The sequence below is a fragment of the Sceloporus occidentalis genome, unplaced genomic scaffold (assembly GCF_023333645.1).
Source record: "Sceloporus occidentalis isolate IW3139 unplaced genomic scaffold, rSceOcc1.0.p SCAF_9, whole genome shotgun sequence".
In the NCBI taxonomy this organism is placed as follows: domain Eukaryota; kingdom Metazoa; phylum Chordata; class Lepidosauria; order Squamata; family Phrynosomatidae; genus Sceloporus; species Sceloporus occidentalis.
The window spans coordinates 13,620,474-13,648,057 of NW_028316989.1; the positions used below are offsets into that span (position 1 = coordinate 13,620,474).

General features: G+C 42.7%; 2 protein-coding genes across 10 annotated transcripts; one reads left to right on the top strand and one right to left on the bottom strand.

Annotated features, from left to right (window-relative positions):
- Positions 1 to 269: 269 nt before the first annotated feature.
- LOC149306950 (POU domain class 2-associating factor 2-like) lies at positions 270 to 19,094 on the bottom strand. 5 transcript variants are annotated; one of them, XM_089537493.1, is made up of 6 exons: positions 18,946 to 19,094; positions 14,399 to 14,660; positions 10,651 to 10,760; positions 4,385 to 4,427; positions 3,280 to 3,578; positions 270 to 2,013 (listed from the first exon to the last, which is right to left on the bottom strand). In XM_089537493.1, exons 2-6 carry the CDS (start codon positions 14,406 to 14,408, stop codon positions 1,606 to 1,608), a joined length of 870 nt encoding a protein of 289 aa, XP_089393619.1. In that variant the 5' UTR covers positions 14,409 to 14,660; positions 18,946 to 19,094; the 3' UTR covers positions 270 to 1,605. The 5 variants fall into 5 exon arrangements, with proteins under 5 accessions (XP_089393619.1, XP_089393621.1, XP_089393622.1 ...); XM_089537495.1 differs by lacking the exon at positions 18,946 to 19,094 and adding an exon at positions 18,640 to 18,718; XM_089537496.1 differs by lacking the exon at positions 18,946 to 19,094 and adding an exon at positions 17,394 to 17,452.
- Positions 17,586 to 27,561, top strand: LOC149306951 (histone H4 transcription factor-like). 5 transcript variants are annotated; one of them, XM_089537490.1, is made up of 10 exons: positions 17,586 to 17,642; positions 18,934 to 19,112; positions 20,497 to 20,723; positions 22,247 to 22,358; positions 23,344 to 23,496; positions 24,095 to 24,172; positions 24,265 to 24,385; positions 24,606 to 24,744; positions 25,215 to 25,339; positions 25,669 to 27,561. In XM_089537490.1, exons 2-10 carry the CDS (start codon positions 18,947 to 18,949, stop codon positions 26,141 to 26,143), a joined length of 1,596 nt encoding a protein of 531 aa, XP_089393616.1. In that variant the 5' UTR covers positions 17,586 to 17,642; positions 18,934 to 18,946; the 3' UTR covers positions 26,144 to 27,561. The 5 variants fall into 5 exon arrangements, with proteins under 5 accessions (XP_089393616.1, XP_089393618.1, XP_089393614.1 ...); XM_089537492.1 differs by lacking the exon at positions 17,586 to 17,642 and adding an exon at positions 17,675 to 17,700; XM_089537488.1 differs by lacking the exon at positions 17,586 to 17,642 and adding an exon at positions 17,713 to 17,944.
- The last annotated feature ends 23 nt before the right edge of the window (positions 27,562 to 27,584 follow it).

The following is a 27,584-nucleotide window of genomic DNA, read 5'->3' on the forward strand; positions in this document are numbered from 1 at the left end:
GATCACAGCTGAGCTGGAAATCATGTGGATTTAATTCCTAACACGGGACCCGTACAGACAGGCCAAAATAAAGCTGCTTTGGGTCACTTTGGAGGTATGCTTTTTAAATGATGCATGTGTCCTAAGAGTCCGGAAGCCGTGCCAAAGCCATGCCCCAGTCATAAGGACTGAAACGTGGCTTTGCTGCAGCTTCTGGCCTCTTAGGACACATGCATCATTTAAACAGCATACCTCCAAAGTGACCTGAAGCAGCTTTATTTTGGCCTGTCTGTACAGGTCCATTGGGTTCTTCCAAACTGCCAGGACCAGATTATCAATGGTTCATTTGGAACAATAGCTCCAGGCCCCACACAAGCTAGGAGCCCAGTGCTGAAGAGGAAAGGATATAGTCTGCTTCTTGTTCTTTCTCCAGTTATTTCCTGAACCTTTCCATGGTTTTTGACAGCATTGATTTATAAGCTTGAGTAATGAGCAAAAAATCTATGGGACGAAGCTCTTATTTGCGTCGAAACGCAGGGTTGAAAATGAGTTTACAGTGCTGAGTTTTGTGCTGTTGTCCGTTATACTCACTATTTTTAAAAACGAATTCATTTCATTAATTAATAGGTCACATGAGTACAGAAAGAGACAGCATGGTGCAATGGTTTGAATGGTAGAGTATGACTCTGGAGACCAGGGTTCGATTCCCCACTCAGCCATAAAAACTACTGGGCAAGTCACATGCCTCCAACCCCAACCTTTAATGGAAAAAAGAGAATAAATGGTTAGGGATTTGCAAAGGATTCATTCCAGCAGAAAAGAGCGAAACAGCTGCCCAGATGTTGAAACAGGCAAAGTTGTTGCTGGTGTGCAAAGAGCTCCCCCTGGTGCCCATGAAATCTCTGTGAAAGAAACCCACCGTCTTTTCTACCATTTGTGGTGTTTGTTGTGTTTGTGTTGATGTGATCTTGTATGAACACCTGTGGTCCCTACATGCACCAACCACAACTCCCTTTGCATGGCGCACCATTTTCCCTCCTCCTTTCCACAGAAGGGATGCTGTGAAAGATGGACAACGCAGGGAAGGAGTAGGGATGGAAAGAATATTTGCAATTATTGGTTTCCAGGTTGAAAAAAAATGTCCCAACAACATGGAAACCTTGTCACAAAGAATAGCAATGGGCTTTTGCGTGGTTTCCTCACTATTAGAATGTCCTGGTGTATTGTGGAAGAATGCAGAGAAAATGATGTGGTTTGTTGTGAAGGATTTCTGCTGCAGAGAAATGCACATGTGGCTATTTTGTGCAAAACAAAAAACAAAACAAAAAATCCAACAACCTAAATTGTGTAAACTTCACTGCTGAGTAATTCCTTTACAACATTTTGAGATGTTCAAATATGGGGAGAAATATTCGTTTGCTCCCGCAATGCAGAAAAACTGCAGCGATCACTTGTCCTCTGAAGAAAGGACGAAATAGTCAAGGATGTACTCTCTTGGTAAGCAGCGTTGACTATGTAAGATGTGTCTTCAGCCCAAAGTGAAAGATGGGTCACTCTTGATGCCAAAATCTCAGTATTTGCTTATTTTTATTATTTCTTAAAGTGGCTTTGGTTTTCCCTGTTGGTTTAGTAAGTCCTTCGACATTCGTATGACCCCCAGAGTGGGTTTCCATCTTCCTTTGGCCAAAGAGAGCTGCTGTCATTGAGAGATGTTGTTGTTGCGTCTGAGGGGTCTTCTGAGGAAGCGTGGAATCCCTTTGGGGTGAAGTCGCTGGCCACGGGGGCCATAAAAGACGAGAAAGGATATGAGGAGGAAGCAGAGTAGCCAGTCGCATAGTGGACATCTTCAAGTGCGTGGAAGGAATAGGCTTGTGTTCCAGAGATGGAGGAACTCCAGCTGGGGCTTCGGTACTGGGAAGACGTTCCTGCTTCGTGAGAGGAAAGGCAACTGGTGGATGGAGGTACCTGGAGGGATTCTGAACAGGTATCTGATGGACTGAGGCTGTCAGGTAAGGACTGGTCCCAGGTGTCTCTCTGAGAAAAAGACAAAGAAACACAGCTTCAACAACATGAAGAAAGCAAATGGAGGAGAGGTGGAGAAAGTGAGGACCACAGGCTCAGAGTGACCAGATGTCATCACCGAAAGAAGGACAAGGCACCTCAAAATGAGGTAATTCAAAAAACCACACATGTCTATGAAGGTGGTGGGATGGAGAGACAACCCTCTTTCCTATGGGCAGGCTCATAGTAGGAGGTATGATATTTTAGGTAACCTGGACATATAGTATAGGGCTTTACAAGTCATAATCAGCACTTTGAATTGTGCCCAGAAACAAACTGGTAACCAATGAAGCTGTTTCAACAAGGGAGTTATACAGTGCGCCCTTGCTTTACATGGAGGATCCATTTCGAACTCCCCCGCGTAAAGCAAATACTGCCTATGCTCAAGCCCCATTTAAATGAATGGGGTTCATGCACGTGGCAGTATGGCAGTGCAGTGGTATGGTGGTACACCCACGCCATGGGTGCGTGCCCCATTCATTCCTATGAGAGGCGCCGCCCCTTCTCCCCACGCAGCTTTCAGCGTATGCTGAAAGCCGCGTAACGCATGTATGTTCCCTGTAACCAGCCCCAGTTAGCAATCTGGCCACAGCATCTTGGACTCGCCACAATCTCTGAGCAGTTTCCAAAGGCAGCTCCACATAAACTGTATTACAGTAGTTCAGATGTGATATAACTATGCATGTGTCAGCATGGCCAGATCTAACACCTCAAGTGTTGTCTTGTCTTTTTAGTGTTAATACTGTTGTTGTTGTGTGCCTTCAAGTTGTTTCCGACTTATGATGATGCTAAGGCAATCCTATCATGGAGTTTTCTTAGTAAGATTTGTTCAGAGGAGTTTTGCCATTGCATTCCCCTAAGGCTGAGAGATTGTGACTTGCCCAAGGCTACCCAGTGGGTTTCATGGCTGAGCTGTGAATTGAACCCTGGTCTCCAAAGTCGTAGTCCAATGCTTAAATCACTACAGGCTGACCCCATGAATTAGGGTTTACTTAGGCAAGGAATACTCAGAGATAGCTTTGCCAGTTCCTTCCTCTGAAATATAGCCTACAGTACCTTGTATCTTGTTACTGTGTGCCTTCAGGTCATTTCTGACTTATGGCGACCATAAGGTGAAACTACCATGGGGTTTTCTTGGCAAGATTTGTTCAGAGGAGGTTTGCCATTGCCTTCTCCTGAGGCTGAGAGCATGTGATTTGCCTAAGGTCACCCAGTGGGTTTCATGGCTGAGCTACTTACGGCTAAAAAGTGGGCTGAGTCGCTGGGAAAAGATGGCACAACCGACGTCAATGGTGAAGCTCCAAAAAGTGAGGATGCTCCAGAGGTGACTGAGGTGGCCCGGTGATCAACATATTGGTCAATGAAATGGGTGTCCAGAAGGGAAGGATAACCTTGAACCGCTGGAGAATCATACGCAAATGGCTTTGCGATGAGGGAGGAAGCATAGACATCACTTGAGATCTGCTTATTGGTTTGCAAATCCATCTCTGTCATGAGGGACCTTCGGATTCCGTAGTAACTGGACATGGTGGAGGAACCTTTATGGGCAATGGAGAAATTGGGGTTACCATTTTGGAAAAAAAGAGGTGAACTGAAGTAGGAACACCATGCAGAGGAATCTAAAGTGTTTATATTGGAACTATCATCTGATTTTGCTGTTAGTTTTGTGCCTTCAAGTTGTTTCTGACTTACAGTGACCCTAAGGAGAACCCATCATGGGGTTTTCTTGGCAATTTTTTCAGAGGGGTTTCCCATTGCCTTCTCCTGAGGCTGAGAGAGTGTGACTTGCTCAAGGTCACCCAATGGGCTTCATGGTTGAGCTGAGAATCACATTCAAACCACTACAGCCTAAATAAACCTTTTTTTGGCTGAAGCTCAGATATAATGGTGACATCAGGTCATTTCCAATCACCCTTTTGTCTGAAATACATCCCAAAACACATTAATCCCATTTTGGGAGAAGCCAGGATATAAATTCAATCAATCAATCAATCAATAAAATCTCAGGGTGTTAAGGTTCTAGATATAGGTAGAAAGGTATTTCCACCCATTTGAGAGTGTTTTGTCATGGCTTTCAGGTGGCAACCATCCATTTTTTAAAAGGGGGGAGCTTCATCTTTACTGTCATGTCTCTCATATTCATTATAAGATTGCTTATTTCTTTTCTTTTTAATGGGAAGGAGGGAGAAAGGGATCAAAACTTTAATGCTCATGTGCTTTGTTGGTTTCCCAGAGTCATAATCCAACAACACACAACTCACTACTGTACTGCCTTTCCTAAGATCACTGGAGGAACATATGCAGATGTAATAAAAGTATTTTCCTGGGTGGGGGATATACTTACCTGGCAATGGGACAAATGACGACTGGGTTGTGGTGACACTACCCTGTAAAGGACAAAACAGGGTGTTAAATATATATAAATTTTGCAACAATTTAACCCAACACTCAAACCACTATGCCATGCTGGCTCTCTTGTAAAGGCATATCATTAAACATCAAAGTCAGAATCATCCAGGCCATAGTATTTCCAGTTTCTATGTAAGGGTTTGAAAACCAAGGCAGTGAACCTATGGGAAGAAAATCAACTCATTTTAAACATGGGGCAGGAAGAAAGTTCAATGGATACTATTGACCATTCCAATGACAAATGAATGGGCCCCAGAGCAAACCAAGCCTGAACTCTCCCTAGAAGCCAAAATGACTGAAATGAGGCTGTTGTACTTTTGACATACAATGAGATGATGTGACTAAAGGGAAAAAATAATGCTTGGTAAAGGGGGCAGGTAAAGAGGAAGACTGATTTTTAGATGTATGGATTCAATCAGGGAACACATGGCATTTCTGAGTTTGCAAGATTTGAGTGATGTTGATGACATTCTGAAGGTGTCTCAGGCTGCATCCGCACTGCGGAAATAATCCACTTTGACACCATTTCAACCTCCATGGCTCAGTGGTATGGAATTCTGAGAACTGTAGTTTTGTGAGATATTTCGCCTTCTCTGTCTGAATTCTCTGATGCCAAAACTCAGGATTTCATAGGATGGAGCCATGGCAGTTAAAGAGGTGTGAAAACTACATTAATCCTGCAGTGCATTTTACTATGCCATTGTATTTAATGGGACTCGAGCATCCATAGAATTTGGTATCATTTTGTTCATTTTTGTTTTGCCATTTTCGTGTTCAGCAATGTTTCTGCCTGTTTGGATTTTGCTTCTGTTTCCCACTCTTCTATAGTTTTCAGTTGCAATTGAAAAAGTAACATTTCCAATTTCGACTCAAGGGCAGCTAACAACAACAACAAAGACTTCTACTATAGATAAGATTCTCAACCAGAGTGGATTGCTTAACATTTGTTGCAGGTGAACATTTTTCTGACCCTTGAAAACAGTTTTTTGGCTAGAGTGTACACTTTGCAACAGATTAGTTACACTTTTACGCTGCAAGAGATCCTTAGTACGCACTCTTGATTTGTATATTTAAATCATTTTGGATCATGGAAGGTCCTGACAGATATAAAATAGATTAAAGCAGATTGAATTTAATGCTCTTCCATACCGACTAATACCAAAAGACTGGGGATATTGTAGAAGACTTGCATACCATATGGAGATGCCCAGATGAAGTTTCCTGCGCACTCACTTCATTTTGGACAAGCTCATTGGTTTGGATATATCATAATACATCTCACTGGAAATAGACAATGATGTTCAGCAAAGTGGAAGGCAGTAGAAAGAGAGGAAGACCGATTCAATCTAGGAAGCTTTTTCTGTCTCCAGAATATTCAAGCAAGTTCTGAGCTGGGCTTTCATTTTAATTTCATAAGCCAAAGCAGACTTAACAACAGACTTGACAACAACAACATTCACTCATTTCCCATCCCCAAAAAACATATCCAGGGATAGCCATGTTGCCATACAGCAAAGTATAATAACATCCAAAACCCACAAGATAGAGATACCGTTATTGGGCCAACTGAAATTACTTTATCCAGATTGAGATACCTCTCAAATGAATGATCTCTTTGAGTTGCTAATGGAATTTAAATTTTATTTCCTAGACTTTACGGCCCACTGTCTGCCAGACTCCAAGTGGCCAGAAGGAATAGTTGCCTGATCCCTCCATGTCATCTTAACTAAAAACCACAGCTACAACATCTTGACAAAATGCTGTGACTCTAACATGGTAATAATTTTCTTCCTCCTGTATGATCTTTAACACCTTTGCCTGAAGAAGAAGCAAGTAAAAGCTTTGAAAGCTTTCAACCTGTATTTTGTGCATTTTGGTTGTTCCAATAAAAGTATCATTGTCTTGTGGGTTTTGGATGTGGTTGTACTTTTCCATCACAAGTGAGACAAGCTGAGCCCAAGTTCAGGACTTGCTTCATCTTGAAGGCAGGATGATGGAGTGTCTCTCTCCTTTTGGAACAAACCAGACTGTTGTCTTACTATCTACTTTTCCACGCCGAGACCATTAAACATGAGATGACTGCCAGAGAGGACACGTTCCCATTGGTTTGGAACCTGGAGTGTCAGAGTATAATTTCCCCCATTTTGCATATGGCAAACAGGAGTTTCCTGCCGTGGCAAGCAACCAAATTTAGAGGTTTAAATTTGAATTAAAATTTGCCAGTGTCAAGACTTCCTTTTGGTTAGCATCTCTCGGCTCCCACCTGGGCATGTGCTCATCCAGGAAAATAAGCTCATCATCTCAACATAGTTACAAGCTACACTTATTGAGAAATAAAAATAATGTGCACAACAAAGGTAACTGAATATTGCCAGCCCATTGAGATGGACATCTTTATGAAGATTTGTATTGAAACTGACAGAGTTTGCTCTTGGGAATATAAGAACTTGTCTTACATATCTAACTCAGGGGTGGGCATTATGTGGCCCTCTGGATGTTCTTGGGCTGCAATTCCCAGCAGCCCTGGTGAGGATTGCCAGTGATGAGTAATGCTGGGAGATATGATCTGACAAGAGCCGGGAAGCCCGTAATCTCCACCTCTGATCTAGACCATTCTTCTGCCTTAAACAATGGCTATACTGGCCTAGAATGAGGGGCATGGTGGTCCATCATATCCAGTGGGCACCAGTTGTGGTGGGAGGTTGATTTAACCCAATACAATGGGGCCCTTGGCATCTGCTTGGGTTTGGGTCAATCCCCCCCTTGGTGGATATCAAAATTTGTGGCTGCTCAAGTCCCATTAAACACAGTGGCATGCTAAAATGGCATCCCTTATATAAAAATCAAGGTTTGCTTTTTAGGATTTACATCTTTTTATGAATATTTGCAAGCCGTGGATGGTTGAATCTGTGGATATAGAGAGCCAACTGTCTTGTTTGCACTGACTGGATGTTGACTTCCAGGCTGAAGTCTTCTCAGCAACTTGTACTTGATCCTTGGGCAGAATTTAGAACTTGGGCAGTTTAAGTCATCAAGAATTTTATCTCCCTTGCAACATCATAGCATAGAATCATAGAGTTGGAAGAGATCTCAAGGGCCATCCAGTTCAACCTCCTGCCATGCAGGAAGGCACAATCAAAGCACTCCTCCAAAGAAGGAGACTCCATCATACTCCTACTCTCAGGAAGTTCTTCCCAATGTTGAGGTGGAATCTCTTTTCCTGTAGCTTGAGTCAATTGCTCCGTGTCCTATTCTCTGGAGCAGCAGAAAGCAAGCTTGCTCGATCCTCAATATGACATTCCTTCAAATGTTTAAACATGGCTATCATATCACCTCTTGACCGTCTGTTCTCCAGGCTAAATATACCCAGATCCCTAAGGGCTTGTTGGTTTCCAGGCCTTGCACCATTTTGCTCACCCTCCTCTGGACATGCTCCAGCTTCTCAACATCAGCGATTTGCAAGAGTCAGTGCAATGCAGTGGTTTGAGCCACTGGACTAGGACATTGGGTGACTCCCTGCTCTGCCATGGAAACCCTCTGGGGTCTAATCTGCATTGCAGAACTAATGCAGAACTGACACCACTTTAACTGTCAAGGCTCAATGCTATGGAATTCTGGGACTTGTCGTTTGTTGTGGCACCAGAGCTTTCTGACAAAAGAAGCCTAAATAACTCCCAACACTATAAACCCCATAATTCCATAGCACTGAGCCATGGCAGTTAAAACAATGTCAACCTGCATGTATTTCTGCAGTGCAGATTAGTCCTGGGTGACCTTGGGCAAGTCACACTCTCTCAGCCTCAGAGGAAGGCAAAGGCAAATTCCCTCTGAACCAATCTTGCCAAGAAAACCCTGTTACAGGTTCACCTTAAGTTGAAAGCGCACAATAACAACAACATTTGTTTTGACTGCACCCTAGTCTGAGATCAGTTAGTTATACATACTTTAAAAAATAAGATGATAGTAAATAGCTGCACGGTGTCCGCTCTTGCATAATGGTAGCTTTTTAGCCCATTGAGATTTGGGGGGGTCATTTAGAGTCCAGAGGGCACAAAGCAACCACTAAACATGCCCCGGCAAACCATCATTAAAATATAAATTTACAGTGGCACACAGTGCGTATTTCAAATAGAAATGCCCGCAGGCTCCTGAAATAATCTTTCTTGGAAATAGCTTGCCTATAGCAGGCAGAGCCAAGCAGGTGCTGTGTGCCGGCATGCCGCTTGGTTAACAGTAAACCATGATCATCAAGAATTTTGGCTTGCACGGCCCTCGCCACCATTCCTGGGAAATCCAAAGTGCAAACAGTGTGCACTGCATTGCCATGCAAATGTGGCTGCAATGGTTATTTGGAAGATAAAAGTTGTACATTTCGGCACCCCAAAGAACGTCTAGTGTCTTGCAGCTCCAGCTGCTTTTACACACAGAGACCCACATACAGCTGCCCAACTGGCATCTGTCAGAAAGGGCATTTTGTTTTAACAAATTGGAGGGTTCTGAGGAAAAGGTGGTTCCTCATTCATAGATAGTGTGCATCCCATGCCCAAGTGCCTGCTGTTTGCTTTAAAGCTTACAATGTACATTTTGTGGCAATGCACATACACACGGTTGCATGTCCAACAAGCAAGAAGGCTATCTGTACAAACAAGGAAGTTTGCCCAGTGCTGTAGCCTTTGAACAGAGCTGAACAGGCCTATTAACAATTGCTCTAAGCATAATGTAACAAAGTACTGCATCATCCAAAACCTACAAAACAGGGATATCTTTATTGGGACAACCAAAATGCACATTAAAGGTATCACTGGGTTGATTTTGGATGCTGCAGTAATGGCTACCCCACAATATGTTTCATAATATAACAAATATAAATATAAATTATAAAAAAATTAAAATATCAATTACATTTTCATAATATAACAGGAGAGGCATGAACCAGGATGTTTGATTCCCCTTTTGGCCAGGAGGACATGCTATACTGGGGGATTCTAGGATTTGCAGACTGCTTCTTCCCTCGTTATTTTTAAAACTGAATTAAAAACGTTCTTATTTTCTAAAGTATTTGGCACTTACATGTTTTATAATCATGTATATTTTATTGTTGTTGTATTGTTGTTGCTGACTTATGGCGACCCTATGGGTGAACCTATCATGGGGTTTTCTTGGCAGGTTTTTTTCAGAAGTGGTTTTGCCATTGCCATCCTCTGAGGCTGAGAGAATGTGACTTGGCCAAGGTCACCCAGTGGGTTTCATAACTCAGTGGGGATTCAAACCCTGGTCTGAACACCATGCTGGGTCATGTACTGATTAGTTTGTTTTATATTATATTGTATTTTTTTATCTTATCTAGCTAGTTTGTTTTATCATGGTATTGTATAGTTTTATTTTATTATTCCCTCCTTCCTTCTGTGTGTGTGTGTGTAAATGCATGCCAATTGTTTACAGTTGTTGTACTTGTAAAGAGCCATGCAAATTGATGGTACTATATAAATAAGCAATGATGATGATGATGATGATACCACTACCTTTTCCAGGCTCTGAGGACAACCATGATGATGATGATGACGATGATGATGATGATGATATTGGTCATGGTCATAATCGTGATCTAAGGCTGACTTCAGTGTTCACATTCTGAATACACTTTAAAATAGTTAAAATCCATCTTTGGGGGAGGCGGGGAGCGGGTTGTGTTACAGAAGTTAACATTTGCATCCTTTAGGGTTTACCATGGAGCCCTGGTGGCGCAGTGGTTAAATGCCTGTACTGCAGCCATTCACTCGAAACCACAAGGTTGCGAGTTCAAGACCAGCAAAAGGGCCCAAGCTTGACTCAGGCTTGCATCCTTCCGAGGTCGCTAAAATGAGTACCCAGATTGTTGGGGGCAAATTGGCTTACTTGCTAATTAGCTTACTTGCTGTTCACCGCTATGATCTTTGGAATAGCGGTATATAAATAAAACAAATTATTATTATTAATTAATTATTACCTGGCAATTCTTAGTGTTTTATCAGGCCTCAGATATGAAAATTCTTAAGTGGCTGTTAAATATGAAACACCAGTCTTCTGCATGCCAATAGAATGACAAAATCACCCTGTTCTAGAAAGTCTCCAACCACACACCAAACAGACCCAGGCTTGCCTCACTTTAGGTGCCTCCAGACCACAAGCCCTGGGATTTTAGGTGCCCAAATATTCACTTACATTCAGCCGTGAGTTGCTCGTCTGTCTCAAACGCTTTTCAGCCAACAGGTCCTTCACTGTGTGCTTCACCCGGACGCCTTGATAAATGCGTTTGCCATAGTCTGCAGGGACTGAGCAAAAGGATGAAGCATCAGCATGCAGGACGTCACAAAGGGAAGAGATCTTGTGAAGGGGAGGCCCTGATACGTAAGGATGCTCTGATCTTCCCAGACCCGATTCACCATAGCCAGACATGTAATTCACTATCTAAATGCAGAGCTGGCTCTGTTGTTCAGAAGAGTGAGGCAGATTTTGTAGAATTTTGGGTGTCAAAACAGTGTAGACATCTTTAGGTATCAGGTAAAAATGGGAAAAGTTAGCTTTTTAGACCACTAGCAGAATCCACTCCAGGCTCCAAACTGTTCTTGGAGCTCTCCATGGTGCTCAATTCAATCCCTAAACTATGTTCCACACTTGGAATAGCTCCTCTGAATCTTCTTTAAATTTGGATAAACCACTGGAGTGGATCCACCAGCGGCTGGCATGGAAGATGCCAGCTGTTGTACAGGGTCAGCTAATTTGGAAGTGTGAAAAGGTGCGCATTGCTGAGGCTCTTACTTGGAGATCCACTAGCTAGGGAAAGTTTCTTCATGCCCGCAGAAGCTGTCTGGGGCTCCAAAGATGAGTCTGGGTCTTTTAAAAAATTATCAGACCATTAATATTTCAAATAAGTTGAAATGTTTCCTCAAGGGCAAATGAAGAGCCATCTGGGACAGGCTCAATGCCATCTCCCAGGCTAGTGGATCCCCCTGCCACAAACATCTCCTTCTTGTATAACACTGAGTCAAAATATCCTCAATGCATTTTCCTGTCCCATTCACAGGGTGCAATGTTGAGGAAGTCATTTTATCCAGTTTTCTACATCAAGAAGCAACAGTTGTTTGGATTTAACAGCAAATGCAATTCTTCAAGGGGCAGCTGCCATTTTCTTCCCATAGATGTCCATGGTATCAGCTCAACTCAAGAATCAACATATTTGAAATGAATGCTGGAGGACAGCTCTGCGGATACCTTGAACTGCCAAAAAGACCAATAAATGGGTCCCAGAGCCAATCAAGCCTGAACTCTTCCTAGAAACCAGGATGACTAAAGTGATACTGTCACACATAGGACATATCACAAGAAGACATAATTCATTAGAAAATACAATAATGGTTGACAAGGTAGAAGGCAGTAGGAAAAGAAGAAGAACCCACTACAAGCGAATCCACTCCAGCACAGCCCTGATTTTGCAATACCGGAAAAGTGCCATTGATAACATTGATAATGGCGGTCTTTCATTCATAGGATCGCCATAGGTTAAAGTTAACCTGAGCGCCATTAACAGCAATAAATTAATTATTTATAACATTTCATTCCCTGCAATGCCAGAAATGTGGAGACTGAAGGAAATGTTCATTTCATAGAATTCAGATTCTGCCACTGTTTTCTTCCAAAGAGAAAATAACAGTATTTATTTTGTTTTACTTTATTTTATTTATTTTAAATACCAGACAGCAGTTAGCAACAGGGGTGTTGGCAAGTCTCTGAATCAGCCATTTGGCTTGGTTAGGTGTGTCTCCTTTCCATAAGTATAATGATGCTCTATGCATGTGCACCATTCCCTTAAAATAAAATATATAGTGGGTTAGGGAAGAGTTACTCTCAGAAACATCATTATGCTTGTGTCTGAGCTGTGTCTTTAAATCTGCCATTTGTTTATTCCTTTTGCTTTTAGGTCTGCCCATCCCTGCCTCTCAATCAGCCTAAGATAATGAGTTTTCCCTTTCATTCCCCCTGCTTGCGTTCAGCCCATGCACCTGTGGAAGCCAACATGGAGCTGGAGACACCTTTTAGTCAAATGTTGCAGATGGGAACTTGATGTTCTGCTTAATCCTTTGGGGGGGAAAAAGATGAACATTTCCTGAGCTAAAACAAACATTCACTCCCTATTCCATTCAAGGGAACTCTTTGATCTCCTTTGAATTCTGGTTTCCCTTTCTAAATTTAGACCTTTTTGTGGGTTAGCATTGGAGCATTTGCTCTGCATAGATGACTAGGGACAGATTGGTTTTGCCCGGGGTCGAGTGGGATAGGACTGCGCAGAAGCTCTTTTCAAAAGTTAGATAAGCTACTAGAAAAAGAAGCCAGGCATCAAATGTTCAGGTCATTTCTGGATTTGGATTTCCAGTCTCAGACGCTGAAATTTCACAGGACTTAGTAATGACTCCTTGTGATGCCACGGGGAAGGACTCTGGTGATGTTACAAGGCATAGCCTTGGTGAAACCATTAGATACGATTAGGGTTACCGGTTTGGGATCATCCCAGGCCCTGAAGTTTCCAGGCAAAACCAGATTAGAGATGATCCCTGTAATATAAGTGCTATACATTTGGTACCATACTTGCTCAAGTTTCTCATTCAAATACACAGACAGAGAACATATTTTCCTTTTTGGAACTTAAGACAGAAATCGTAGCTAAAGGGGCTGTTCCCAAATCATGGTGAAAGAAGAGATTATTCCTTCTCATTTAGAGAGATAGGACAAGGAACATTTATTCAAAGGACTCATACTATACATACATGTGAGTACAACACTGCTGGGTGCAAATCCACAAATTTACTCTCTTCCCCTGCCTGTTCACACTATGGGGAAACAATGCTTCAGAAGTGCTTTAAAATAGAAGAGGGAAGATAAGCTTGGACTGGTTTTAAGGATGGAGAAGGAGAAAGCAGGGCTGGTGCAAAACCTCAGCCAGAGCTGTCCATTAGGCGATGGCTATTGAGAAAGCAAGGGTGGTGTGAAAGGCTGGGGAAGGAATTGCAGGGTATATCCACCAGGATTTGCAAGCTATACCCATCAGGAATTGGGTAGAGAGTAAACCATTCATGGGAAAGCCGAGGAGGGGATTGCAGGCCATTAAGTGAAGAGGCAGAGGGTTCCCTATGTCTTCGATCCATCAGGAATTGGGTAGATAGGAAGCCATTAATGGGAAGGGCACCTCATAATCTCAAGATGGCAACAGGGCCAAAAAACCACAACAGGGAGAGCTAAATTTCTAACACTAATGTATAAAATAACCAGACCAGTTGTCTATGAGCCTCTTGTCTTCTTTGCCAGTGCCATACAGCAAATTCCCAGTTGCATCTTTTGTTAATCTGGGGATAGTTTATGCTGGTGGCTCGCATGTTAGTGGGGCAGCGAATACATTCCAGGTTTTAACTATTTTTAGAAGAGCTCTCCTTGGTGCTGTACCTGTTCAGGAATACGTTTTAGTACCTTTGGCCAAAGTCAAAACAATATGTGGCGCAAAGGTTTAAAACACACTAAACAACCAATCCATTTGAAACATTACTTTGAAGAAATACATTAAATGTTTATTTTAAAATTGTTTTCTTGTGTCATTCAGTTTATGCCCTGCCTCTCTCCTGGGGTGGGATCCAAGGTGGTTTACAGTAATTTAAAACAAGTTAAAATCCTATTTTGCAAAAGTTATAAATAGAATTAAGTAACAGGATTGTCACATTAACAAGAAAAACATGTACAGCAACAAGTCACTTTTGTAATATTGTGACGGATAATGACGGCAGTAGACTATTCTGGCAACTAAACTGCTTTAACTACTAATGGAAACTGGTTTCTTTTCATATGATGGAACCTTCCAGGCTCTGCTTCTAGATAAATGTTGCCACTTAAATGTTTGCCATGGGAGCATCACCACAACTCTTACCAGTTTCCATGATCAACACGGCAAGGGCTTTATCCTCTGAATTCAGCCGGACGCTCGGGATAGCCAGCCTTCATGAGCTTTCCGTTCAAGAATGAAGTTGCATCGCAGTCAAGTTTGCTTCTGAGCCGGACGGAAATGGTCCTCTTTTTTCCGTAATTTTAGGCGATGCCTCCAAAATGCCTGGGATTTGTGTACATGCAAATACTTTGATGTCTGTTTAGATGCAATTTGCATGGCCAGCGAGGAGTGTGATGAAAAGGCTCTTTCAGTGGACCAAGAGGAAGGGAAAAAAAAGAGAGAGAGATTGAGAAATAACATTAGAAGTGGAGCATGGTGGTATATCATACACATAAACACACATCATACATATATCAAAATATTTGTAAGTTAAAATTATTCCAGTTCAATCATTCTATGATTTTATAAGTCCAGAATGCTTCACATTGAGCCGTGGTGGTTAAAGTGGTGTCAACCTGGATTAGTTCTGCAGTGTGGATGCAGCCTAAGTCAGAGTCTATTGGTGTTTTGCTCAATACTGAGAAACAACACTGGGCTGGAGCCAGATTACCAACATGATTAGAGCAAACCCATTGAACCCATTAAGGCTTGACTGGGATAACTCTAAGCATGGACCCAGCCCATTAATCTTCAGGATAAACCATTCAACTTTATCAATAGTCAAATAGTTAATGTTTGCTTCCATTTAGTACTAACCTGCAGCTGCCAGGAGCTGAGCTATAGGATGGGATGGTGCAAAGCATGAGTTGTTTACACAAGTCCTGGTGTCATTTTCCAGCATAGCAAAGGTCAGTACAACAGACAACGCACCGTGTCAATTACAAAAAGGAGAGTTGGAGGCTTTCGTGGCCCACATCCATAGTTTTTTGTAGGATTTTCGGGCTATGTGATCATGTTCTAGAAGAGTTTATTCCCAACGTTTTGCCAGCATATGCTGGTGACTCTGGGAGACCAGGGTTCGAATCCAGGTTCGGCCATGAAACCCACTGGGTGACCTTGTGCAAGTCACACTCTCTCAGCCTCAGAGGACAGCAATGGCAAACCCAGTCTGATGCAACATGCCAAAAAAACCCCACTTTAGTGTCGCCATAAATCGGAAACGACTTGATGGCACAAAGCAACAACAATGTACTAACGCAGCACCTTTTAAAAGTAAATAAGGCAACCAAATCTTGAAATTGGAAGAAAGTGGAAAAGAAGTATATTGTTTTGAATAAGACATATTGTATAAAGAGCCATGCTTTTTTTCTTTTTTATTTCTAATGTATTTTTCTTTTTTGTTAAGCCTGAGGGGTTGAGAACAAAGAATCTCTTGGGAAATTAGCATTACAAAGATAAAATGTCATAAAAGGGAAGTAAATGAATTTGAGTCACTGATGGTTAAAGGAAGGGATGTAAAGAACATGTGTTGAAAGTGATATTGTTCAAACAGTAAGGAGACGGGTTTCATAGGATAACTTTTGTTCATTATATTGTTGTAAATTTGGAATAAGTTTAATCAAATTTTATATATATATATATATATATATATATATATATAATCAACAAATTGGTGTTTTTAAACACAAAGGTAAATGGTATTACTTTGAAAAAGGAAGATTTTGGGGAGATTCTGCTGGGGCATTTGTGGGAACAAAGTCCTGGACCAGATACAACACAATTTATCTTATGTGACACCGTCTGAATTTATCTAATGTCCTTCTGTACAAGCCTTCCTTGTTGAGGCTCACTTTCATAGCAGAAGCACTGTTTTTATGCGGCGTGTCTTGGATTTGCCTGCCCCTATTTGCCTGGCTTTCATCATTCACGATTGTCAGCTTAAAAAAATTAGTAACTAAGACCTCCTCCTCTTACTGGAACCCACAAGGCTGGAATGAGAGCTAGGAAAAGTTACTGTTTTGGGACTACATCTCCCAGAATCCCTCAGCCACCATGGAGTAGCTGTGCTGGTTGTGGGATTTGGGGAGTTGCAACACACACATACACACACAATACACCCCCTTTCCATATACTGGCTAGACTGTAAAGCTATAAGGATATGTTTTGTGTACGCAATCGTCCCAATAGGTAGGCTGTGGTTTGGACAGACTTGTCTGTACTTGAGGGGTGTTTACTTCAGAGGAAGGATACACAACACAGGATTGTTTCTGCTACACAACTAGTGAAGAAAACATGAGAATAACACTCTGCGTATGTTCAAAGGCTCTCTCTTCCCCCAACTATTCTGCATTCATCTCTTGGCCCCCCCATGATTGATGGAAGCTAATGTGAAAGACTGAACTCCAGGATCCAGGGCAGAATGCAAGCCACAAACCTCTCTCCTTTCATCTTATCCTTTTATTTTATTACCCCCTTCTTTCCTCCCTTCATTCTATAAATACTATAAATAAACAAATAATATAAAAATTGTGTTTGCGTGTATTCTATTAAAGCCAATAAATATATAATATATACATTGTGTGTGTGTGTGTGTGTGTGTATATATTATAAAAACAATAAATAAATAATATATAAAGTGTGTGTGTATAAATATATATTCTATAAAACAATAAATAAATATATAAATCATGTGTGTATATACATATATTCTTTTAAATATATATATATATATATATAATAAAAAGAATAAGATATATATATATATATATATATATATACACACCCCTCTTTTCTTCCTTCATTCTATAAATACAATAAATAAATAAATAATATTTAAATGGTGTGTGTGTGTGTGTGTGTGTGTATATATATATATACACAAAAACAATAAATAATGTATAAATTGTGTGGGTGTATATATATATATATATATATTCTATAAAACATCAAATAAATAATACACAATAAATACAAATATTGTTGTATTTATTTATTGCTTTTATAAAATATATTCTATAAAAATAAATAAATACAACAATAAATAAACGGATTTTTTGGGGAGGGTTCAACTAGACACCGGAACTATATTACTCCGGACCTTGTTCCCAACCGGCCCTAACGCTCTGGTGCGCTGTTTATATAGTGACGGGTCGGCCCTCGCCCCGCCCCTCGCGCGACGTCATTGGCTGCCCGGATCGCTTCTAGGGCTGTGATTGGCTGAAGGGATTCATCCGGGCTTTCCGCGCGATGGGCATAGGTGGGAGTGGGAGGGGGGAGCTGCCGTCGCGTTCGAAACCGAAAGGGAGGGGGGAAGAGGAGGAGGAGGAAAAAAAAAGCAACCTTGACGGTAACTATGGAAACGCGGCCTAGTGCCTCCCCCGAAGCCTAGATCCAAGGCCTAAAGGGTAGATTCGGGGTGGAGGTTAATAATGGGTGGGTTTGAACCCAGAGGCAGCGTGGGGGTCCTGTTGGGGTTTAGGAGGGCTAGGTCCTTCACCTTCACCTTGGCTTGGTTCCTTGGCCTTCTCAGGGTGGCCTGCCTCGCAGGGTTGTTGTTGAAGATAAAATGGAGGGAGGGAGGGAAGGAAGATCCCTATTTGCTGCCTTGGAGGTCATGAGAGGAGGAGGAGAAGGCTTATGGACATGTAGGTGAGAAAGAGAGAAAAGCCCATAGAAATGACTTGAAGGCACACAACGACAACAACTACAACAACGAAGTAGTTAAAGAACATATTCAAATAACTGCTGCTCCAGAGACTGGAACATGGAGTCTCCTCCTTTGGAGGTCTTTAAACAGAGGCTGGATGGAGTCAGGAGTACTTTGATTGAGAGTTCCTGCATGGCAGAATGGGGTTGGATTGGATCAGGGCTCCTGGAGTCTATCTATTCCAGCTCTGATCCATAGGATCCCTATGAAATAATTGTTTTGCGCCTGCGAGTTGTTTCATTACAGCGACTCCGATGCAAAACCTATCGTACGGCACGGCGAATAAAACGTCAAAACGGGTGTGAAATGCATGTTGATACTGATGACATGTTTGCGTTGGGATATAAAACCATCCCTGATCCCAATCGTAACCCTCGCCATTACAGAATAACGAAGCACAAGAATGATACAAAAAAAATGTACAAATACATAACATAGCATGGATTCATAGGAGGAGTTTTGCAGGTGTCTGAAGAAATAATGTGAGTTGGGGGGAATTGTGCACAAATAATAATAACAATAATGGATTTTATTTATATACCGCCTTTCCAACAGATCAAGGCGGTTTACAAAAATGCATGAACAGTTCCATAAACAATTACAGAACACATACAAAACTAAAAATCCATCCCCTTACCTTAACTAAATACAGTTAAATCGACAGGAAGAGGAGGATGCTCGCTCTATCTGCTAGGCAAAGCTTGGAAAAGTTACTTTTTTTGGATTTCAACTACCAGACTCTACCTCGCTAACATGGCCACTGTTACGTGGTAGATTCTGGAAACTGCTGTGAAAAAGTAACTTTCCCAAACTAAGTCTTAGTTAAGGTAGTTCCTACTGTGTTAGAGGGCATCACAAAGGTGGCCATTGTCTCTTTCTCAGAATGCCAGTGAGATTGTATTTCTCAATAAGGTCTCTTCTTCCTTTCCAGCGGTGCGCTTACCATGCCTCCCGGGAAGCTGGGCAATAAGGACGCCTTGGTTCTTCAGTGTGAATGGGAGATGTGCAGCTTTGTGGCCTCAAAGATGGAAGAGTTCTGTGAACACGTGTCCAAGCATCTGAAGCAGCATCTCCATGGCAGAGAGGAGGAAGACGAAGTGGATCCACTTGGTAAGGGCCATAGGATACAGTTTGCAACTGACCTTAAAGTTCTTTTTAGTGTAAGTTGTAATGTTACTTTCAGCTTTTTAACAATGCATCCCAGAATTACTTTGTGCCTTTTTGTCAAACATTGGTGATGATTTGCTTGATGGAATTTAATTCTTCAAAATCTGAGAAGCATCAGTGTTTTAGGAACTGGAAAGCAGGTCTCTTGGAGTGGCGTTGGGCATTGTTAGAGGGCACATAACACTTGGCAGTTTTCATTGGTGACAGCTCTATAAGCAGTTAGTACTTAGCTGCACTATGATTATGATTCCTGGTATTGCAGATCCTTCAATGCAGTAGGCTATTTGTTTCATCCATGGAGTTTATGGAGCATGAGGGCAATGCAAGGTGCTGATGTTAGCACACAGTACCCACATTTGCACATCAAGCTAAATCATTATTTCTTTTAGTCCTAATTTTCTGCCTTATCATTAATTGCCCCATAGGCAAGCAACCAGATTATAGTCTGTTTTCTTCCTTTGTTTTTCTTTTGCTCCTATTTTTTCAGCTTCTGTTTAGATAAGTTCCTGGGAGAACAAGCCAGGTGCAAACCATGATTCTAGGTTCAGAGATAACAACAAAATCAGAATTTATAAGCCAACAATAAACTTAATTTCTAATTGTAGTTTGCAGCTCACAAATAAAACGTGGTTTGTTTGTTAAATGTGTTTGGACACAAGAACAAGCCAGAATTCAACAAACCAGAACTTGACTGGTTATTATGTGCAACCTCAGCTAGTTAATGCAGGAGCAAGGAAGATATGCCTGATAATGTTTGTATGTAATGTTAGAAAAGTGAGTACAAATGATGAAGTTTAAGAAAACACAGGCTTGCACATATATATATATATATATATATATATATATATAAGCTGAGATTCCACTCCCATTCATAATTTTTTTTTTACAAAAGGTATTCAAAATGCTAAAGATGGAGCAGTGAGGGATGCTCTAGATGCTTCAGCTGTCACAGAATAGAGATGTTGGCCTGTTACAGACTGCCAAAATAAAGCTGCTTCGGGTCTTTTTGGAGGTATTCTATTTAAATGATGCATGGGTCCTAAGAGTCCGGAGGTCACGCCAAAGCCCACTCCATTCCTAAGCACTGGAGTGCAGCTTTGGTGCAGCTTCCGGATTCTTAGGATGCATGCATCATTTAAACAGCATACCTCCAAAGAGACCCGAAGCAGCTTTATTTTGGCAGTCTGTAACAGGCCATTGTGAAGTAAGTTTGCAATACTTCTAATTATGGAGAGCAATACATCTGCTTTGTTTCTGTAGGCCCCAGCAACTCACCCCAAATTCAGTTTCCTCTGTTCTTTCTCTTTTTCCCCCCCTCCATTTTCAGAAGAATACTCTTGCCTTTGGCAGGAGTGTGGGTTCTGTTCTCCAGAGAGCCCTACAGAGCTGATCCGCCATGTTTACTTCCACTGTTACCACACCAAGCTAAAGCAGTGGGGACTACAAGCCTTACAGAGCCAGTCAGACTTAACCCCCTGTCAGTTGGACTTTCAGAGCCGGAACATCATCCCCGAGATTCAGGAGAACTTCCTTTGCCTCTGGGAATATTGTGAGGTAAGCAGTTCAGGAAATATCTGGAGGTGAAGTTGAAACATTTTGTCTGATATGACTGTTGCCCATTAAGCTTGCTTTGCTTGGGACAAGTTAGGACAGACAGATTCTAAGGACAAGACAGTTGCTTCTAAAAACATACCACCTTGCCAGAAGGATTGTTAACTAAAATTTATTTTTTTCGGGCCACTAAAAGTCTGTACAAATTTGCTTAATTTGTAGAAACAACAGTCAGCCTGTACACTTTGTACCCTAATCCAGAGAACTTTGGGAAATGGTTTGGCAAGCAGAGGAGAAACCTATCCCCTTTTCCCGCCCCAGTTTCCTGAAACAAACACCAGATTGTTTTTCCCGAACACCTACCTTAAGTTTAACAGACCCACCCTGGCCCAGCCCTGGAGCATATAAAATAAAAGCGTGTCTTTTGAACAGGTGCAGGGTGCTTCTTATTGCTAAGTAAACACAACTAGACTTCAGGTGTATACCACCACACTTTAGGATGAATCTGTAGGGCTTTCAGAATCAGGGGTGCATGACTTCCCGAAATTATGCTCCTTATTGACATCTTTCTTAGAAACCTACCACCAAGGCTGTAGGTTTCCACTGTTCAAGGAGCAGATGGCTGCTGCCAATGTGTGTTTTCTTGATAAATTGGTAAAAGAAAAGTGATAAGGATCCAGATCATCTGCAGCAACCAAACCTCCCTTATAACACCCAATCCTCAGTGCACTGCACTGAAAGCTGCTACTAAAAAAAAAAGGGGGGGATGATCCCAATGTGTGCATGCAAGCTTGTTGTTGTTGTTGTTGTGCACCTTCAAGTCATTTCAGACTTATGGCAACCCTAAGGCAAAACCTATCATGGGATTTTCTTGACAAGAGTTGCTCGGAGGAGGTTTGCCATTTCCTTCTCCTGAGGCTGAGAGAGTGACCTGTCCAAAGTCACCCAGTGGGTTTCATAGCTGAGTAGGGACTGGAACCCTGGTCTCCAGAGTTGTAGTCCAACGCTCAGACCACTATGCCATGCTGGCTCACATATGCACTAAGAGCAGCTAAATGGATTACAGACCTCCTTCATTCTTTTCTTCTTGAGAAGCTGCTGATTTGGACGATTCATGATTCATAGTAGTGATGTACTGGATGAGAAAGAGATAGTGGTATAAAGGGCAGTGAAAATCATCTGTTTTTGCTCCGAGTGTTGGGAACATTGTAGATGTTTCTCATTCATTTTCAACTGACCTTACCAGTGAAGGCTAAAAAGCTGGTACAAAACGTCAAATGTCTCGTTCTTTTCTTGTGTCCCTTCACGTCAGTAGTGGATTGAAATTTAACTGTAATAGTAGATAAGTTTGGGAATTATGCTGAGATTTACAGGTATCTAATTCCTTTTTGAAGGACCATTTGTTTGAACCCCCCCCCCCCCCCCAAATAACTACATGTTCCCTACGGAGCTTTCAAAATGGATCTGTTTCTTTGTTGTCATGGTGTACCCTGGAGAATATCCTAATTTTCCTGCTTCCCCATCAGCGAGCTTTCGATAACCCCGAGTGGTTCTACCGACATGTGGAGGATCACAGTTTCTGCACAGAGTACAAGGTCATTGGGAAGGAAAATCAAATGGTCTTCTGTGGCTGGAAAGGTAATATGGGAATCTCTGCGGTTTGGGAAAGATGTGGTTGTGGAGAGCCTCACTCTAAACCAGGGTGGGCAAAGTGTGACCCTCACAAGCCACATGCAGCCCCTCAGCTTTGTTTCCATGACCCTCTGAGTCTCTCCATTCCTCAAAGCCTTCCAACCCAAGCATTTCTGGTATGATTTCAGATGTCTTGCACCCAAAAACCACATGGAAAGCCCCCCACCCCCGAACACCCAAGCATTCCAAAATACTTCTGTTTTCATAGAAATCCTCAAAATGTCAACAGAAAGTGACATGATGTCACTTCTAGTCCCCATTTTGAGAAGAACTCTGATGAAGATAGAGGTACTTAGGAGCACTGGGGATCATGTGGCCTGTGAGAGGGATGGCCTGCGCAGTTGTCTACCCCTGCTCTGAACTCTTTAGCAGCATGAAATTTTCCTGTTGCTTTGGAGTGACACAAAAGATGTGCAGGGGATGGAGTTTTAATATTCAGTGATACTGAATATTATGCAAAATTAACATACTGATAACATCACTTTGTTCAGAATTTACCAAACAATAAGTGCCTCTTGAGGAGCTGCTCTTTAAATAATTTGTCAGTAACTCACAAGCTCTCACCATTTGTTCTTTTCCTGAGCAGAAATAAAAGAAACTTGGCGGAAGGGCTTAAATTTAACTGTGTGCATGAATGACTTCATGCTGTGTAGAAAACTTGGTTATATCATTTGGCTTCTGTGCAGTACTTAGCACAGACCCTTAAAAACATTTTCATGCATATAAATACCAAAAAGAAATTCCTTATGTTTGAGAAAAAGCATCTGAGAAATTTGAGGGGAGTGCTGAATCCCAGTGTTTCTAAAAGACTGCTGTCCCTGTGTAAATCCAAGTATCTTCCTTACTGGCATGCTAAACGGGGTAGTCAGTCTTTGGGCTTGTCCCAGTTGGGAACAAATCTGACTCTTTGAATTGTTCTCCTTGGATCTAGATTGCGACTGCACCTTCAAAGGCCGGTGTAAGCTGCGTGAGCACCTGCGCAGCCACACGCAGGAGAAAGTGGTGGCTTGTCCCACCTGTGGTGGGATGTTCTCCAACAATACCAAGTTTTTTGACCACATCCGCCGACAGACTGCTTTGGAACGTGAGTATCTGGAAGCTGGTGCCTAAGAGCCAGAGATGCAGCAGCTGTGGTGTGTGTTTTGATAAAGAGCTATAAAGGATATGGAATATTCTTCCTCCTGACCCTTGCAAAAGCTATTGGAAAGCTCTGCTTTTGCCTTCCTGAGGTGTATCCTTGAGAACTCTAAATTCTGCCTTTCTTAGCATTAACACTTTTGCCTTCCTGAGTTGTATCCTTGAGAATCCTTGAAAACTCTATAAATTCTGCCTATCTTAGTATTAACACTTGCATTTATATTTCCTCTGTCTGGTTGAAATGTCACTATTTTCACATTCTTAGAAATGCTATCCGTCAGTCTTTTTCTCATACAAACATGAGAGATTTTCCTCATTCTTTTCGAAGTGACGTCGTAGACCCTGTTTGTTTCTGGTAGAAAAGTGGCAGTTAGTTGTGGTATGCAGTGGAATATTAAAGCCCCATTTTATCACTAGAACTAGAAAGGATATTACCTAAATTTAAATAGTTTCGTATCTAGAGTTCATCATGCATAACAAAATGATTGAGTTTTGCCTAATGAGTCAGGTATAGAAAAACTCTCACTCTCACCCATTCCCTATAGAACAGCGATTCCAGTGCTCCCACTGTTCCAAGAGGTTTGCTACAGAGAGGTTGCTGCGTGATCACATGAGGAACCACGGTAAGTGGTGGTGGTGATGAAGAACCACGGATTTTTCACGCCTCCTGCCACCTCTCCCAGCAATGACCCCACCTCTCATTTTCTTTGAATAGTCAACCACTACAAGTGCCCCCTATGTGACATGACCTGCCCTCTGCCGTCCTCTCTGCGTAACCACATCCGCTTCCGACACAGCGAGGATCGACCCTTCAAGTGCAATTACTGTGATCACAGGTAAACTGAGGCTGACCAAGGGAAAAGGAAGCCAAGGCTCTAGGTTTCTTAGACTGAGGTGGAGAAGTCCAGGGACTTCTCAACTGGTGGCAAGTGGAATGGTGGTTAAGGCAGTATGTCTCTTTTCCAGCTTCTAGCTACTGCAGACCATCACAAACCACTGTTCCAATATTCATATACCAGAGTTTTACTTCCTTTTGTTTTTGCATGTTACTTTCAGCTGTAAGAATCTCATTGATCTACGGAAACACTTGGATACACACAGCAAAGAGCCTGCTTACCGCTGCGAGTTTGAAGCCTGCGACTTCAGCGCCCGGTCCCTTTGTTCCATCAAACTGCACTACAAGAAAGTCCATGAGGTAAGATGAGAACAGTGGAAGTCATGGACTCCATGGCTGATTTCCAAATGTTCATTGGCATGGGGGGTGGGGGTGGGGCTGCCAGAATATCACTCGAATTCCCACAACAGAGAGCCTTAGTGTTGCGGCCTAGAGACAAAGAAAAATTGAGTTAGGTCCAAAACTACTCCACAGAAATAATCCAGTTTGAGACCACTTTAACAGCCCTGGCTCAGTGCTAGGGGATTCTGGGAATTGTAGTTTATTGTGGAACCAGAGCTCTCTGACAGAGAAGGGTAAATGTCTCACAAAACTACAGCTCCAATTCTCAGGGTGCTGAAATTCACACCTAGGGCCAGTTTCTCTCTGTGTGCTGCCAGGTTACAGCTAGAATCCATCAAATTGTTGACCAAGAAGCATACCCAGTATATTAAGTGTATAGAAATATTTTCTTTCATGCCTTTGCTTTTATCTCTTTGGCACTATTTCAGGGTGACTCTGAGCCTCGCTACAAATGCCACGTTTGCGACAAATGCTTCACACGCGGGAACAACCTTACTGTGCACCTTAGGAAAAAGCACCAGTTCAAATGGCCTTCGGGTCATCCTCGCTTCAGGTATGTGGATGGAAAGCTGGGCTGGAATGCCCCCTCTCCCATTTTGCAGGGCCCAGCTGGCCAGCCGGCCAGCTAGGTCCTGCACGGCTCTTCCCGCCGCTGCAGGAGGCCTCGCCACAACAAGGCCTCCTTCTTCAGGGCCCTGTCCTGTCCTGTCCCGTCCTTTCCTTTGGATCACTACAGAGTTGTCCTCCCACATCCATTTTTCCCTTATTGTCCAGAGTTTTAATTGTACAATGGCCCTGGCAAAGTGATGAAATTGCTTCCTATAGCAGCTTGTCACCGTGGCTTAGTCCCCCACTAATGTCCCCTTCTTCAACCTTGCCCAGGTACAAGGAGCATGAGGATGGCTACATGCGGCTACAGCTGGTGCGCTATGAAAGCGTGGAGTTGACAGAGCAGCTGCTGAAGGACCGGGAAAAGCAGGGCGAGATTCTAGATGACACAGCTCAGTGTGTGGTTCTGACTGGGGCAGAGGACAGCCTGCAGGGAATCATCCTGGAGCCATCTCCTGAGGAGACAGCTGACGCGGACTTGGAAGTGGCCATGCCTCCCCAGGACTCTGCTCAGCAAGATACCAGTGCTTCCCCAGACCAAGAACTGAGTGCACCGTCCAGCCCTATCATCCGTGTTGTGAGCAGGACCAATGAGCATGGAGAGAGTGAGACCGTCTATTACGTCATGGCCAATGCCCCCTCTGAGAGCCGGGCAGTTGTGCCTACTGAGTTTGCCACTGAGTCAGAAGAAAATGTCATGGACAGGCTTCAGAAGACAGCTGAAGAACTAGGCATTCAGATTGTATGAGTCACTTCCTGCCTGCTTCTGGAGCTCCAGGCCTTTTCCCCAACACTCCCAGGGGCTGGTCTGGAACAGCACAAGCCTCACTTTGGTGGCTCCCAGTTCTTTTTGAATTATGAGAACCACACACAGTTGCTGGTGCTACTTAGAAAAAAGAACAAGGGGCTTTATTTTCTCAGGAGAGCACTCCTGGCTCCACATAAGGCTTCCTTTGGTGTCCCCTTACCACTAGGACCCATATGCACCTTTTAATGGTGGGTGGGTTGGTAAAAGGAAGAAGGAAGGCCTTATTTCAAAGGTGCTTAATGTGGAAAGAAGGGACCATCTTGTGCCACAGAGAGGTTGAGGATGTTGCATCTGAGGTACTGATGGTGCTAAGGAGCCCATCCTGGGAACATAAAACATCAGGATTGTTTTTGAAGTGTTGGAAATACTCCAAGAGGAGTATGTGCTGCCCATCCCAGTAGATTCCATTGTCCTTTGCCAGAAATGGTTCTGCTTCCTGCCAAGTCCTCTTCCTTGTTGTGAATGCCACACTCAGAAACTGTTGTTCCTCTGGTCCATTCCTAAACCATGATGATCACACCTCTGCTCCCCTTCCACCTTTGAGATCTGATTTTTCTTTAGTCAGTCTCTAACTGGTTCCACGGATTCCCTGCATATGTAGTAGGGCCTGTCTCCATCTCTTCTTCCAGCCTCTTCTGCATTGGAATGTTCCAAGATAGTTTGAACCCTGATATCTCACTGGCTCACCTGTCCCTGGAGGGCAAAAAACACAAGCCTGTTTTGAGAGCCTGTTTTTCCCAGCTGCTGTGCCACAGCGTGTTGCATCCTGCTGTTTTAATTTTATGTTGGCTAGCCACCCTCCCCCTTCTTGTTTGCATTATCTTTGTGGCACGGGAACCACGTGGAACGCTGTGGTTTTTGTGGGCAGAGCCTTCCATGGTTCCTCCCATGTTAACCACGCAGCACAAGAAGGGAATGACCTACCATGGCTCCCTCAACACAAAGAGGCAAAGCAGTGGGAGGCGGAGGTTAATTCTTGCCAAGGGGTCCTTCCCCCATATTGGGGGTCTCCAGTTCCTGCCTTGAAAAGTTTGTGTTAAGATAAAATAACAATAAAAGCAAACAATGACAAGGTCTTGCAGTGGCTGTGATGTTTCTTGCAAATTTTCCTGGAAGCAGCATTTCCTTAGGGCAAAAATGGGAGATGGGCTTTGTAGTGAAACCCAGTCTCTGACAAATGGCTATCCTGGAGCTTAGGAAAGACTTTCTGCCCTACTGAGGGTGTTAAAATATTCTAATACAGAAACATAACAGGAGGAAGGGGGGAAAGTAATGCAGTTGCACCTTTAAGGCCAGCTACTTTTTTATTTTAGCATGAGCTTTTGTGTGTATAAACCCACTTCAGATGCAGTCTAGAATGAAGAAGTGGGTTTATATCCAC